Source organism: Capricornis sumatraensis, chromosome 2, assembly GCF_032405125.1.
Source record: "Capricornis sumatraensis isolate serow.1 chromosome 2, serow.2, whole genome shotgun sequence".
Lineage (NCBI taxonomy): Eukaryota > Metazoa > Chordata > Mammalia > Artiodactyla > Bovidae > Capricornis > Capricornis sumatraensis.
Window position 1 is genome coordinate 186,490 of NC_091070.1, and position 13,730 is coordinate 200,219.

General features: G+C 50.5%; 1 protein-coding gene across 1 annotated transcript; it reads left to right on the plus strand.

The window, feature by feature from the left end:
• Positions 1 to 771: 771 nt before the first annotated feature.
• On the plus strand, positions 772 to 9,198 carry PATL2 (PAT1 homolog 2). Its single transcript, XM_068965594.1, has 14 exons — positions 772 to 793; positions 1,302 to 1,501; positions 2,105 to 2,185; positions 2,871 to 3,013; positions 3,512 to 3,583; positions 3,801 to 3,939; positions 5,673 to 5,793; positions 5,891 to 5,988; positions 6,187 to 6,240; positions 6,346 to 6,473; positions 6,593 to 6,752; positions 7,242 to 7,382; positions 8,056 to 8,153; positions 9,021 to 9,198. The coding sequence occupies exons 1-14, from the start codon at positions 772 to 774 to the stop codon at positions 9,196 to 9,198; spliced, it is 1,635 nt and encodes a 544-aa protein (XP_068821695.1).
• The last annotated feature ends 4,532 nt before the right edge of the window (positions 9,199 to 13,730 follow it).

A 13,730-nucleotide genomic window follows, 5' to 3' on the forward strand; every position in this document is an offset into this window, starting at 1 on the left:
AGGGATCCGCTTCTTAAGTACCTGCTCCCAGATAACCCATCCCAAGAAACTGTACTCACGACCACAGATGGTTCAAAATGCACTCTAATTCTCTTGCCCTTTCAAGGCTTTTCTTTCTCATGAGTTTGTGCTCTGACATTTCTACCAAGATGCAGTGGTTGGAGATGCTGGCCCTTTAACGGGGGAGCAGGGCAGCGGCTGGGAATCTTAAAGCTGGGGCGGCGAGCCTGCCTGGCCCAGGCTGCCATGGCCACGCTGAGCAGAAAGGACAGCCGCGGTGCTGGGGTGGGTGCTGGCACCCAGGAGGCTGGGAACCCCTCCCTGTGCGCAGACTGAGGCTGGCGGTGACTGTGGGAGCGCTTCTCCTCCAGCTCCTAGCCCTGCCTCTCCTTTCTGCCCCTCTGCAGGACGGCTCCCTGGAGCTGAGGTCGGAGGGGGGTGGAGGGGGTTAGGGCCGTCTGAGAGCCTGGGATTCTGCTCCTTGGAGATCCGGATGGAAGCTTTTCTGACAGCTTTGCTGGGGGGAGACCTTGGTTGTCTCGATGCTAGACCACCCTTTACTAAGGACAGGGGTCTCTGGGTCTCTTCCCTGTCCCAGGTTTACCTTCCAGAGGCTAACAGTGCTCTCTCGCCAGAGGAAACAGCCACAGAGCAAGTCTGCCAGCCCGAAAAGATAAAATGCCTCCAAGGTAATATCACCAAATGGTCTGTGGTATCTGGTAACAAATCCCAGGAGTGCAGCGGCTTGGGGATGTGGTTCAGTGGATAGACATGGGTTTGAGTCGAAGCTGCTGTGAGTAATCCCCAAGCCCTTTTACCTGCTGCTTATCATGAGGGTGACTGAGATCACGCTTATGGGGTCTATTTTCCTCACCTTCAGAGAAAAATGACCAACACCAGCCTGGTACTGTTGTTGTGAGCAATACGCGAACATATGCATGTACAGTCTCCGGCACATGAGGGTTAAATTGCCATGAGTCAGGGCAGCTGGAACTTGGTTGATTAAAGCGGCACAGAAAGGGCTGTCGGGGATGAGCAGGTGGAGAAGCCTGCGGTGGTACTAACGAGGCCATGCAAGAGGGGCTGAGGAAGGTGAAGGCGACTGGCACCTGCCGGGTTCTATTTGCTCCAGTCAGGGGTGGCTGGGGGCGGCCTGGGGTAGTGAGGCTGAGCTGAACTCATACAGCAAGAGGCAATGTTTGAAGATGGTGCTGGAGACGGCTCGTGACCAGAAGTGCTACGAGAAGCGACCTCCCCCGGCCAGGCGCTTCGCAGCTGAGCCTGTTTCACCTCTTCCACAGGCTGCCGCTTAAACCAAGGCTCAGGCAAGCCCCGTGGCCCCTTGGCTCTGGAGGAAGAGCTGGTGTCTGCCTCTCAACTGGAGGAAGAGGACCTGGGTCCAGCTTCAGCGCCAGACGTGGAGGAGGAGGGAGCGGAGGAGGAGGAGGGGGAGCCCGATCTGGGGGACCCAGCTGTCCAGAGCGCGGTCCACGACAGCCAGGTGCGCGGCAGGAGGGTGTGGGGCTGTCCCGAGCGGTCTGCGGCTCACAGGCTGCTGCGCAGCATCTCTCCTCTCTCCACCCCTCTCTAGGTGGGTGAGCACTCTCTACTTCAGGCTTGAGCCCCAGTAGACTCTCACCTCCCTTCCCCCCTTCCGTCTGTCTCCGCTTAGCTTCTCATGCTGCCCTCACCTTGAACGCGGGCCCAGCAGGGCTGCGTCACCCACCCAGGGATGCTGGCTCTGCTCCTGAAATGAGTCACTTTCATTCCAGCTGATGAAATGAGTCGTCTTTGACCTTGGACCCCTGTGTCTTTGCAGTCCCTTGGATTCCGTCAGCATGTGGGGAGGCACAAGGGGTTCCCATGCAGAAATGAAGTTACTCAGACCCTGCTTCAGCTTAACTCCTCAGATGCCAGCTGGCTTCCTTTAGGCAGAAGGAGAGGGGGTCCTGACCCTACTGACTTTGAAATTGAGGGAGGGCCGGGCTGCCTGTATCCTGGGTGTTGGAAATTGTTGGTCCTGCTGCTCACCTCCCCCATTAACACTGGTAGATGTTATCACAGGGACTCATTCCTGCCTGAGTTTTCCTCCCTCCCATTCCAGAAAGGTCTTCTCAGCTCCCCTGGAATCACAGACCCTGGTGTTCTGGGGGTGCCCCCTGCCTCCTTGCACTTCCTGTGGCAGGTGAGTGTCTCCAGTCTCCATGATGCGAGAAAAAGACAGGGTGCTGAGCAGCAGTGTTTGCAGGGTCCCCTTTCTTAACGTTACACTCTGCTCTCGACCTTGCTCTGGGGATGCAGCAAAGTGAGGCAAGGGTATGGACGGGGGGACGCCTGTTGCTCAGAGAAGCTTGGTAGAGGACAGAGTGGGTCCCGGGACAGCTGGCCTTCCTAGAAAAAAGACAAGCAATTCCAGCTTACAGAACATAAATAGCACTGAGCCTCATGCTAGAAAGAGCACATGACCTGGAGTGGAGGGGCTGCCAGAAACCCAGAAGGGAGGAGAGAAGGGAACTGTAGGCTGAGGAGGGCTTCGGAGGAGTCTGAGAAGGGCTGAAGACAAGGTCTGATGACACTCGGGGGGAAAAGAAGAGGAGTTGACCCACGCATGGAGGAAAAAGCGCAGGCTTCCACACTGTCAGGGGCCAAGAGTTACTCCCGAGGGGGTGACAGACCTGCTGGAGACAAGGAGGGGGCCCACAGTCCGGTGTCCTCACGACTGGCTTGCGAGGCCCCAGTGTGGCAGATGTTGGGTGAGGTTCTTCAAGGCAAAGACGGGTGAGACCCTAGGGCAGAAAGGCAGTCAGCAGCAAAGGCAGGATCTGTTGATGGAGACGTGCTTCTCTCAGACCCTGAAATTCCTCTCGCAGACCCCGGACCACCTGGCTCCCCTTCCGTTCCGGCCCTCCCTTCCCAGCGCCGGCTCTGCAGCCCGCCACTTTGGACCTCAACTCCCCGCACCAGACCCGTCGCTTCTCTGCAGCCCGCCCACCTCGTGGCCCCTGAGGCTCAGGTGCTAGACCAGGGCGCCCCTCCCCTGGGGTGCAGCCAGGCTGGGCTACCTCCAGAAGACGGGAGGTAATAGCTGAGGAGGCATGGCTGCCCTTCTACCAGCTGCCGCAGAGAAGCACTTAGAGAAACTCGCTAAGGGACGTGTGAGAGGACATGCAGTCCCTTCCCTCACAGATGAGGAGAGGCAAGCCCAGCGCTGTCTGGAGTCAGCTGGCCCAGGAGAGCTGAGCCTAGGACTCAGAAGTCCTGGTAGCCAGGCCAAGTGGTTTCCATTGTGTCAGGGTTTCCTGCAGCCCCATCTCAGGGACATACATCTTGGAGGGGGTGTGAACTCTGCTGAGCTAGGATAGTGACGCTTCATGTGGCTGACGTTGGGGAGGGTCCTGAGCAGGTCAGCTCCCATAGCTGTCTGGTTGAGGTTCCCAGAGGTGAAAAGGAAGGGGGAGGGTGCTAAGAGCTTGCTCCCACCCAGCCCACGTTTCTTTCTAAGTCTCCGCAGTCATCTGACCCAGCTCCACCCTCAGCACCAGCGGATCTTGAAGCAGCAGCAACAGCAGGGTCGACCACGAAGGTAAAGCCTAGAGGAGAAGCAGGATTGAGTGGAGCCCCCTGCAGGCTGGGTTTTCCCTTGCTGCAAGGCACCTGCCCCAAAGCCCCCCCACTCTCCCCCTGATACCCAGCTCCAGGCTCACTATTCCTTGGGGAGTTCTCTGGGGATGGGGGTAGGCGGGTGGGGTTTAGGTAGGAGGGGAGGTGTAGGTCTAAAGAGCCCTCCTCCTGGCTTGAAGTCCCCCAGCCAAGAAGTGGCCTCAGCAGCCAGACTCCTATGCTGACCTCATGACACAGAAAGAGAAGGACTGGGTGGTAAAAGTGCAGATGGTTCAGCTGCAGAGTGAGAAGCCGCGCCTCGATGACTATTACTACCAGGTGAGTCCCAGGGCCTCTGACCTTGGAGTCAAACAGCCTGACTCCATCGCCCTGAGAGCCTTCCTTCAGCTCACAGCCGCCACATCCCTTCTCGTGGGAGGGACGACTGTGAAAGATGGGGCCATGTTTCTATACTTGACATCCAAACTCCTTCCCTTTCTCCTAAATTTCAGCTGCAGGGGATTATTTGTGGTTCCCTAAGCACTCTGAGATTTTTGTCTCCATCCTTTGACAAGAATTTCTCCTACTCAGTTTGAAAATGACATTCTCATCTTTTGTACACATTGGTTTCTCTTAGAAATGACTTGTTATAAACATTCGTCTACTTACCTTTTACCTTTTTTAAGATCTAAAACACAAGGAATTTTATAGGTAATGGGATTCAATTTCTTGAACAAATGTGGCGGGTTTTTTGACTCCTTTCTGTCTTCTTCCTGTCTACCCTTTGTCCATGAATTCTGGGTTGTCTGGGCTTCCCTTTGGCTCAGACGGTAAAGAATCTGCCTGCAGTGCAGGAGACCCGGGTTTGATACCTGGGTTGGGAAGATCCCGTGGAGAAGTAAATGGCTACCCACTCCAGTATTCTTGCCTGGAGAATTTTATGGACAGAGGAGCCTGGTGGGCTACAGTCCGTGGGGTCACAAAAAGTCGGACATGACTGAGCAAGTAGCACTTTCACTTTCTGGATTGTCTAAATTTTATTTCACTTTCTCTTCAACCGCCTGAGCCCACTAGCAAGGTTCCCACCTTTCTCTCCTTCCTATTGACATTAGATTCTTTCTTTCTTCCCACCACGCTTCAAAACCTCTCTACCTTCCGCCAGAATCAGTTGAATGTGAGCATCTTACACTCTTGACTTTTAGACATTGCTTCTCAGTGAAGGAGCTTTTTCAAACCTTTGTTTAACTCAGTCAGCGGCTTTATTTTAGCTCTGGATTTCACAGTCTTAAGATAGTAGAGCTGCTGTGCCAGCCCACACAAGAGTAGATCTGGCTGAGAGGCCAGTTGACAGCAGTGTCCTCTCTGTCCTTCAGTGGAGAGAGGTGGTCTGTCATGCCATCAGAGAACGCTGATTTGGGACAGAACAGGTAGGACCATCAAATTAAAATGGGGAGGGGGAGGATGGGGTGACCGCGTATAACTTAGAATAAGGAGTGAAGGAAGCCTGCAGACCCTGGGGCACATTTACTTCTGGGCTCTCTGCTTTGCTTCTCTACCTTTCCATCCTAGCTCTTCAAGTCCTTAGGATAGGGGCCCCAGATCAGGTGGCATGGGGCTTAGGGTGCTGAAGATGTTTTATTGTGGCTCTAGAAGAGCCTTACATCCCAGGAGCACTTCTGGAATGAATGCCGTAGACAAGGGTGTACTAAGAGGTCGCACTGGAGAACCCTAACTCTTACGTTTAACCGACGAGTCTGCTGCTGCTGCTGCTAAGTCGCTTCAGTCGTGTTCGACTCTGTGTGACCCCATAGATGGCAGCCCACCAGGCTCCCCCGTCCCTGGGATCCTCCAGGCAAGAACACTGGAGTGGGTTGCCATTTCCTTCTCCAATGCATGAAAGTGAAAAGTGTAAGTGAAGTCGCTCAGTCGTGTCCGACTATTAGCGACCCCATGGACTGCAGCCCACCAGGCTCCTCCGTCCATGGGATTCTCCAGGCAAGAGCACTGGAGTGGGGTGCCACTGCCTTCTCCGAAACAACGACTATACATTTGACTAATCCATGAACTCTCAGGAATATTATCAGAAACTAGAGAAGAAGCAGGCAGATGAAGAGCTGCTTGGGCGAAGAAGCAGGTTTGAGTCTCTCAAGCTGGTCACACCTTACATTCAGAAGGCGGAGGCTTATGAATCAGGTAGGCCCGGGGCTGACCTGCTGGGTTGGGGTGGACATCTGGCTGGACCCAGGTGGAAAGCAGAGGGGCATGCGCCTGTCTGACTCCTTCCGCACAGTGGTTCGAATTGAGGGTTCCCTGGGCCAGGTAGCTGTATCGACGTGTTTTACCCCTCGCCGAGCTATTGATGCTGTGCCCCACGGAACTCAAGAGCAGGTAGGAGTTTATCTTCCTGCAGCCTTTTTCTCTCCCTGTGTTTTGGAGAAAGGTCGTGAGCACTGTCATGCTTGAGTTCAGATTGTGAGCTAAGAGAAAGAGAAGTGATCAGGCTTTGCGATTTAGTCTTTCCAGCTCACGTCCTGGCCTGCCTAGGCAAGGGCTGCTGCTGTTGACAGCCAGGGGCTCTTTCTCTAGGAGACAGCAGCTGCAAGCAGTCAGAGGCTGTGGGTGCTGTACCGGATTGAGAAGGTGAGACCTCAGCCTTAGCAGTGAGTTCCTTGCCTCCCCTAAGAACAGGATATGCTCACACTGGCCCCTTCTCCCTCTCCCCCCCCCCCACCCTCACACTCCCAGATGTTCCTTCAGTTGCTGGAGATAGAGGATGGCCAGCAGGAGGCCCAGCCCCACGACTCAGAGCAGCGGAGCAGCCAGGTTGAGAAGCTTTTCCAGGCCTTAAAGGCCCAGGGGCAGAATAATTTGGAGTGAGTGTGGGACGGTCACACCCCATCCCAGGAGGAGACAGTGGCTTAGCTTCGGCCCCTCCCTTCTCACCCTGGCCCTCTGCTCTAGCCGAGCCCTGTGTTTGCCTGTGTCCCTGCAGGGCGGCGGATGACGGCTTCCTGCAGGCGCTGTCCGTGGGGAAGGGGAAAGCCCTGGTGGCCCGGCTCCTCCCCTTCCTGCCCCGAGATCGAGCTGTCAGCTTGCTGCTGGCCATCACCCGCCACCTGCCCTTCCTGGTCAAGAGGGATGTGGCCGATCAGGTAGTGTGGCATGGAGTGGAGGAGAGGATGGTTTTGTGGATGGGTTAGCAATGCTTATCCCTTCTCCTCCTTCCACTCCTCACCCTCAGAGGAGCCAGAGAAGGTTTCAGGTGGTGAGGGGGACTGACTCTGCCCCCCTCAGGGGAAGGGGTCATAGAGACCGCCACAGGAGCAGCTGATGGTCTTTGATCTTCAGGCACAGTGAAGGAAGGAAAACCCGCGGGCACGTGGTTACACAGGTGTGTGTATGCTCTGGCAGTTAGAGAAGATGGGCACCCCGATAGTGCCAAGCCCCAAGCTCCTTCGCTTAGGTAAGGCAGGCAGGACAAGTGGGTGTCGAAGGGCCGCTGCTAGGGATGAAGACACTCGAGTGGAGATAGGCCTGGTAGGTCTGAGCTGACCAGAAGGGGCTAGAAGCAGGTTGGCAAGAAAAAGACTGGAGGTGAAGTTGTCAAGGAGTCAGAGAGGCCCTTACTGATCTTCCTGCAGGCCCTGCAAATGTTATTTCAACCTCTAAGCAAATGTATCAGGCACTTGACCTTCTGGGAACTCCTCCAAGGACTTCAGGGACTCATGCGGCCACCACCTGGCTCCTCTGAGCGGCCAGTCACTGTGGCGCTTCAGAATCAGGTAACACATGTGGGAGGCTCTGGCCTCTCCACGGGAGGCTCCAGGTGCCAGCTGGCATGGACCCAGGGTGGGGTTGCTTTTTTAACAAGCTCCAGATGATGATGGTGCCTCTAGGTCAGAAGTCACCAAACATTTTTGATAGTGAATCCTTTTACTACAAAGAATATTCGGAACTACACCACCTGTGTGTTTACCAGTCATATAAATGGAACCCTATACTCATATCAGGTGCATAATAAACACGAGGAGAGATCTATACGTGAAGGAGCTCGCACCTTCTAACATTCTGGTGCCTTATCCTGCGAATCCCTTCGGAAGACCTTTACCTCATGCAGTGCCTCTTAAAATGGGCTCCACATCCTACCCGCGTCAGATTCCTGGGTCCTTTCCCAACCTACAGTCTCTGACTCCTCAGGGTAGAGACCACAACTGTGTATTTCATCATCAGCTCCCCAGAGGAATCTTTTGGACAATTCAGAGCAGTGATTTCCTTGGAAAGAGCTCAGAGTTTCTTGGCCAGCCAGGGTAAACTTGATGGGTCTATAGGTGTTGGACTCCATCTGTACCTGTGAACTTGCCCTTTTAGTTGGGAAACGACAGAGCCAGGCAAGCACTGGATGCCTCTGGTAAACTCATTTTCACCCTGGACACTTTGACAATTTATCACTTGCAGTTTGGCATATCTTTGCTCTATGCACTGCTAAGTCATGGGGAGCAGCTGGTGTCTCTGAATTCTTCCCTCAAGGAGCCCAGCAGTGACCATTCAGCTTGGTAAGATCATAAAAACCTTGTAAATACTATTGCAGTACCACTGGGATGTGTGCTAAGTTGCTTCAGTCGTGTCCAACTCTTTGTGACCCTGTGGACTGTATCCTGCCAGACTCCTCTATCCATGAGATTCTCTAGGCGAGACTGCTGGAGTGGGTTGTTGTGCCCTCCTCCAGGGGATCATCCCAACCCAGGGATCGAACCTGCATCTCCTGCATTGGAAGGCAGGTTCTTTACTGCTAGAGCCACCTGGGAATCCCCTGGGATATGTAGGCTAAACCAGAGTAGCTGCTTCCTGAGTGGTTTAATCAAGCACCAGGGAGGAGGGTGGACAGAGAAGAGGCAACTAGCAGAGTTGTAGCTGTTTTGCCTTTTTTTTTTTCTATAGTGCCTAGAGTGCTGTCCCTCATGGGAGGCAATATATAGTGAAGTCGCTCAGTCGTGTTCGACTCTTTGTGACCCCGTGGACTGTAGCCCACCAGGCTCCTCCGTCCATGGGATTTTCCAGGCAAGAATAGAAACAAGCCTTAGAGTATAACAGACCTAGGTGTGAATTCTGCTTCTGTCACTTACCATCAGCATAGCACTGGGGCACATCGTTTCACTTTCTTTAGCCCGCTCCTCCTCTATAAACTGGGGATCGAAGGGTGACAGTACTAGCCAGTTAGAGACCTGAAGGTTAGGCAAGGCAGAAGACGCGTGAAGCACTAAGCATTGCCTGGCACACACCAGACAGGCAAACGTCCTATTTAATTGCTGTTAGGTGCAGAGGGTGGTAAGTGGTGGTAGAAGATAACAAGAAACCTGGGCCCTGAGTCTCTTTCCCGCATAAACACTAAGATGCCGATGTGTTTCTTCTCTGCCCTCCAGGACAGACATGGTGGTTCTCACTGCCTGGGAGATTGCTCAGATGCCTGCAGCCTCTCTGGCAGAACCCCTGGCCGTCCCCAGCAACCTTCTTCCCCTGTTCTGTCACCACGTGGACAGACGATTGGTACAGAAGCTGGAGGCTGGGATGGAGTATGTGACCATGGAAATAAGATCATAGCCCCGGGTTGAAGCCCAACTAGGCTCTATCACTTCTCTACTATGTTTAAACCAAGAGTATGGAGGATAATTTGCTTTTTGAAGTATTTCTAGATGTGGGTACTTACTGAGTAACCAGTCTGCTCCAAGTTAGGGTTGTATGGCCTGTTTCTTCAGCCAAAATTTCCATTTTTTCCCTAGGAACTTTGATTATTTATCACACCAAGATATTTGAGAGTAAGAATTAGTTTGAGAAGATGAACTATTCATTCAAAAAGCATTTGAGGGACAACTCAAATGTAAACAAGAGGTAAACGCACAAAGAACGTGTGGCTCATCTTTGCTCAGAACTTTGCATCTGCTGGACAGAGATACTAACCACATCATACAATGCTTTAAAGGGAAGTTGTTTGGAGTTGATCCCTCTTTTTGTAGGTTTGCTTTGATCTACTGATCAGGTTGTTCCAGAATGCCTATATATGGGGAAAGTTTAGTGATCAGACACTAGCTGTGTATAGGTTTTTGCCCACAAGGATCCAGAGAGTCTGAAGACAATTGTACACCTTGATATATTGGCAAACCTTGGAAACCTTTTCTCATGCTTCAAAAAACTGAACTATGTGCCTAAAAAGGCAGAGCAAAACGAGGTCTAATTAAAAACATACCAGAATGTAGTGCTGCAACTTGTTTGTAAGTCAAGAGATATAATCAAAGTCACTTTCTTTTGTGTGAAGCTTCCCAAGTGTCCTTAATGTAAGGGACAAGTCCTTGTTGTGTTGAACAATAGATTGACTTTGAAAACTGTTCTAGTGTTGCCATTTTTTATAAGTAGCCCTAGCTGAGCTAAGAGGGTTGGATATAAATATCTCCCTTGAGATGTAAAATGTTTGGTCTACTTTGACAAACAGGGTCATTTGCTCACCAACAAACACTAGAGCCCCTTTTTTGAACCAGGCATCATTTTAGGTGGTTGAGAAACAGCAATGACCAAAGAAAAGTCCTTGCTCTTCTGAAGCTCACATTCTGGCTGGACAGGGGCTGACAGAAGGTGCCAAGCAGTAATAAACACTATGGGGGAGACGCAACTGGAGGCTGAGTGACTGGAGTGAAATGGAAACTGTCAATCAGAGGCGGGGGTTAGGCTGGAATCAAAGACGAGTATTCCAGGCAGAGGCAACAGTGAGCACAAAGCCCCTAAAGTGAGGAATTTGGTTGGCTTCGCTGGTGGCTCAGAGGTTAAAGCGTCTGCCTTCAATGCAGGAGACCCGGGTTCAATCCCTGGGTGGGGAAGATCCCCTGGAGAAGGAAATGGCAATCTACTCCAGCATTCTTGCCTGGAGAATCCCATGGACGGAGAAGCCTAGTAGGTTACTGTCCACGGGGTCGCAAAGAGTTGGACACGACTGAGCGACTTCGCCTTCACCTTCACCTTGCAGAAAAGAAAGAAGGCAAATGTGGTGAAGTGTACAGATAAGGGGTGGGGGCGGTGAGGTATGAGAGCAGTAGGCAGGGTATACATCTGTGACCCTTTTTTACAAAATCTGGATTCTCCACTGTGCTAGGAAGTCAGAATTTTGAACAGGGAAGTGACTTTGATTTTGTCACTTTTGTTTTGAGACGATCGTTCTTGACTGCTGATTGCTAGGGGAGCAGGATAGAAAGCAGAGGGGAAAAAGGTTCAGAAGTTTTGTCCCCCCCCCGCCAAAGTTGGAGCAAGAATTAAAGAGCTGTGGGGACAGAAAGAGAAGAGGTTTGAAAGGTTTTGGAAATAAGAGTTGACAGACATTGCTGATGGGCCGCATAAGGGCAGCGGTGAAGAATCCAGGATACCTCTCTGGCGGAGTGGATGGGGGTGCCCTAGAATAATGCGGGGAAAGCAGGAAAGCGCATGTGGGGAGCAATCATCCATATTTCAGACATTCAATGAGTCCTGTTAGAAATCCAAGTAGATGTATCAAGTAGGTAAAGAGCAGTCCGGAGTTGAAGGAAAAGGTCAGGGATAAAGACACCAAAGTGGGAGCTATCATCACACAGAGGTATTACAAGTTAGGAGAAGGGGAAAGATGGTATAGGAAGAAAAGCCAGCCTAGGGGACTGAGGAGGTGTTATCTGTGGGAAAGGACAGGGAGAAAACCAGGGGGATACCAAAGCTGGATAAGAAAGTATTTCAAGGGGGGAGTGTGGAATGAAGAGAGAGAGAAGTAATGGTTGGTTTTGGCATTTCTGCTCGTTGACCTTAAGGGACAGTTGAGGTGGAGATGTTGGCCTGAATAGAAAGGTTGAGGGAAGGAGAGAGGGGTTGACTACAGAAAGAGTCATTTTGGAATCTTCTGGAAGGGAAGCAGAGAAATTTTGACAGTAGGTAGAACTCAGTGTAGGTTAAAAGACTATTTTTAAAGTGATATATATATATATATCTATAAAATAATGAAAGCACACATGTTATCATGAAAGCACTCCTATAAAGGTGTGGGGGAAGGGTAGCCACGGTGGAGAGAAAGCGTTTACAAATTCCTACAACAGGATGAGGATGGGAATCAAAGCACAAACAGGAGTCAGCCTTCGATAGTTGTGTGACCCCACAGACTGTGGAGGAGAAGGTGTTAAGAAAGGCACTGGTACCCTTAAGGAGACTTTTCCAAAATGCCTACTCCCCACCTCTTCTTGCCCCCGCTGCTGTGATCTTGCGTCACATAGTTCTTAAAGGAAAGAGAAGTAGGAAACAGGAGCTCTGCCACTTCCACCCTCTCCCCAGCCTATTATTAATATGATGGTATTATTTGACATCAGCATCAACTCAGCTCTACTACGATGGATTGGTCCAGTCACACTAGCCCAACCCAGGGCCTGTAAGCAGAAGCAGCAGCCCAATAAGCAGTGGAGAAGGAAATGGCAAACCACTTCAGTATTCCTGACTTGAGAACCCCACAAACAGTATGAAAAGGCAAAAAGATAGGACACTTAAAGATGAATTCCCCAGGTTGGTAGGTGCCCAATATGCTACTGGAGATCAGTGGAGAAATAACTCCAGAAAAAAATGAGGCGGAGCCAAAGAAAAACAACACCCAGTTGCGGATGTAACTAGAGATGGAAGTAAAGTCCAATGCTGTAAAGAGAAATATTGCGTTGGAACCTGGAATGTTAGGTCCATGAATCAAGACAAATTGGAAGTGGTCAAACAGGAGATGGCAAGAGTGAACCTCGACATTCTAGGAATCAGCAAACTAAAATGGACTGGAATGGGTGAATTTAACTCAAATGACCATTATATCTACTACTATGGGCAGGAATCACTTAGAAGAAATGGAGTAGCCATCATAGTCAACAAACGAGTCTGAAATGCAGTATTTGGATGCAATCTCAAAAATGACAGAATGTTTGTTTCAGAGGCAAACCATTCACTGTCACAGTAATCCAAGTCTATGCCCTGACCAGTAACGCTGAAGAAGCTGAAGTTGAATGGCTCTATGAAGACATACAAAACCTTCTAGAACCAACATCCAAAAAAGATGTCATTTTCATTATAGGGGACTGGAATGCAAAAGTAGGGAGTCAAGAAATACCTGGAGTAACAGGCAAATTTGGCCTTGGAGTACAGAAGGAAGTAGGGCAAAGGCTAATAGTTCTGCCAAGATAATTCACTGGTCATAGCAAACACCCTCTTCCAACAACACAAGAGAAGACTCTACACATGGACATCACCAGATGGTCAACACCAAAATCAGACTGATTATATTCTTTGCAGCCAAAAATGGAGACGCTCTATACAGTTAGCAAAAACAAGACCAAGAGCTGACTGTGGCTCAGATCATGGGCTCGTTATTGCCAAATTCAGATTGAAATTGAAAAAAGTAGGGAAAACCACTAGACCATTCAGGTATAACCTAAATCAAATCCCTTATGATTATACAGTGGAAGTGACAAATAGATTCAAGGGATTAGATCTGATAGAGTGTCTGATGAACTACAGAGGGAGGTTCATGACATTGTACAGGAGGCAGCGATCAAGACCATCCCCAAAGAAAAGAAAAGCAAAAAGGCAAAATGGTTGTCTGAGGAGGTCTTACAAATAGCTGTGGAAAGAAGAGAGGTGAAAGGCAAAGGAGAAAAGGAAAGATATACCCATTTGAATGCAGCATTCCAAAGAAGAGCAAGGAGAGCTAAGAAAGCCTTCCTCAGAGAGCAATGCAAAGAAAAAGAGGAAAACAATAAAATGGGAAAGTCTAGAGATCTCTTTAAGAAAATCAGAAATACCAAAGGAACATTTCATGCAAAGATGGGCACAATAAAGGACAAAAATGGCATGGACCTAACAGAAGCAGAAGATATTAAGAAGAGGTGGCAAGAATACACAGAAGAACTATACAAAAACAGATCTTCATGACCCATCACCCATGGCGTGATCACCAACCTAGAGCCAGACATCCTAGAATCCAAAGGCAAGTGAGCCTTAGGAAGCATCTCTACAAACAAAGCTAGTGGAGGCGATGGAATTCCAGTTGAGCTATTTCAAATCCTAAAAGATAATGTTGTGAAAGCACTGCACTCAATATG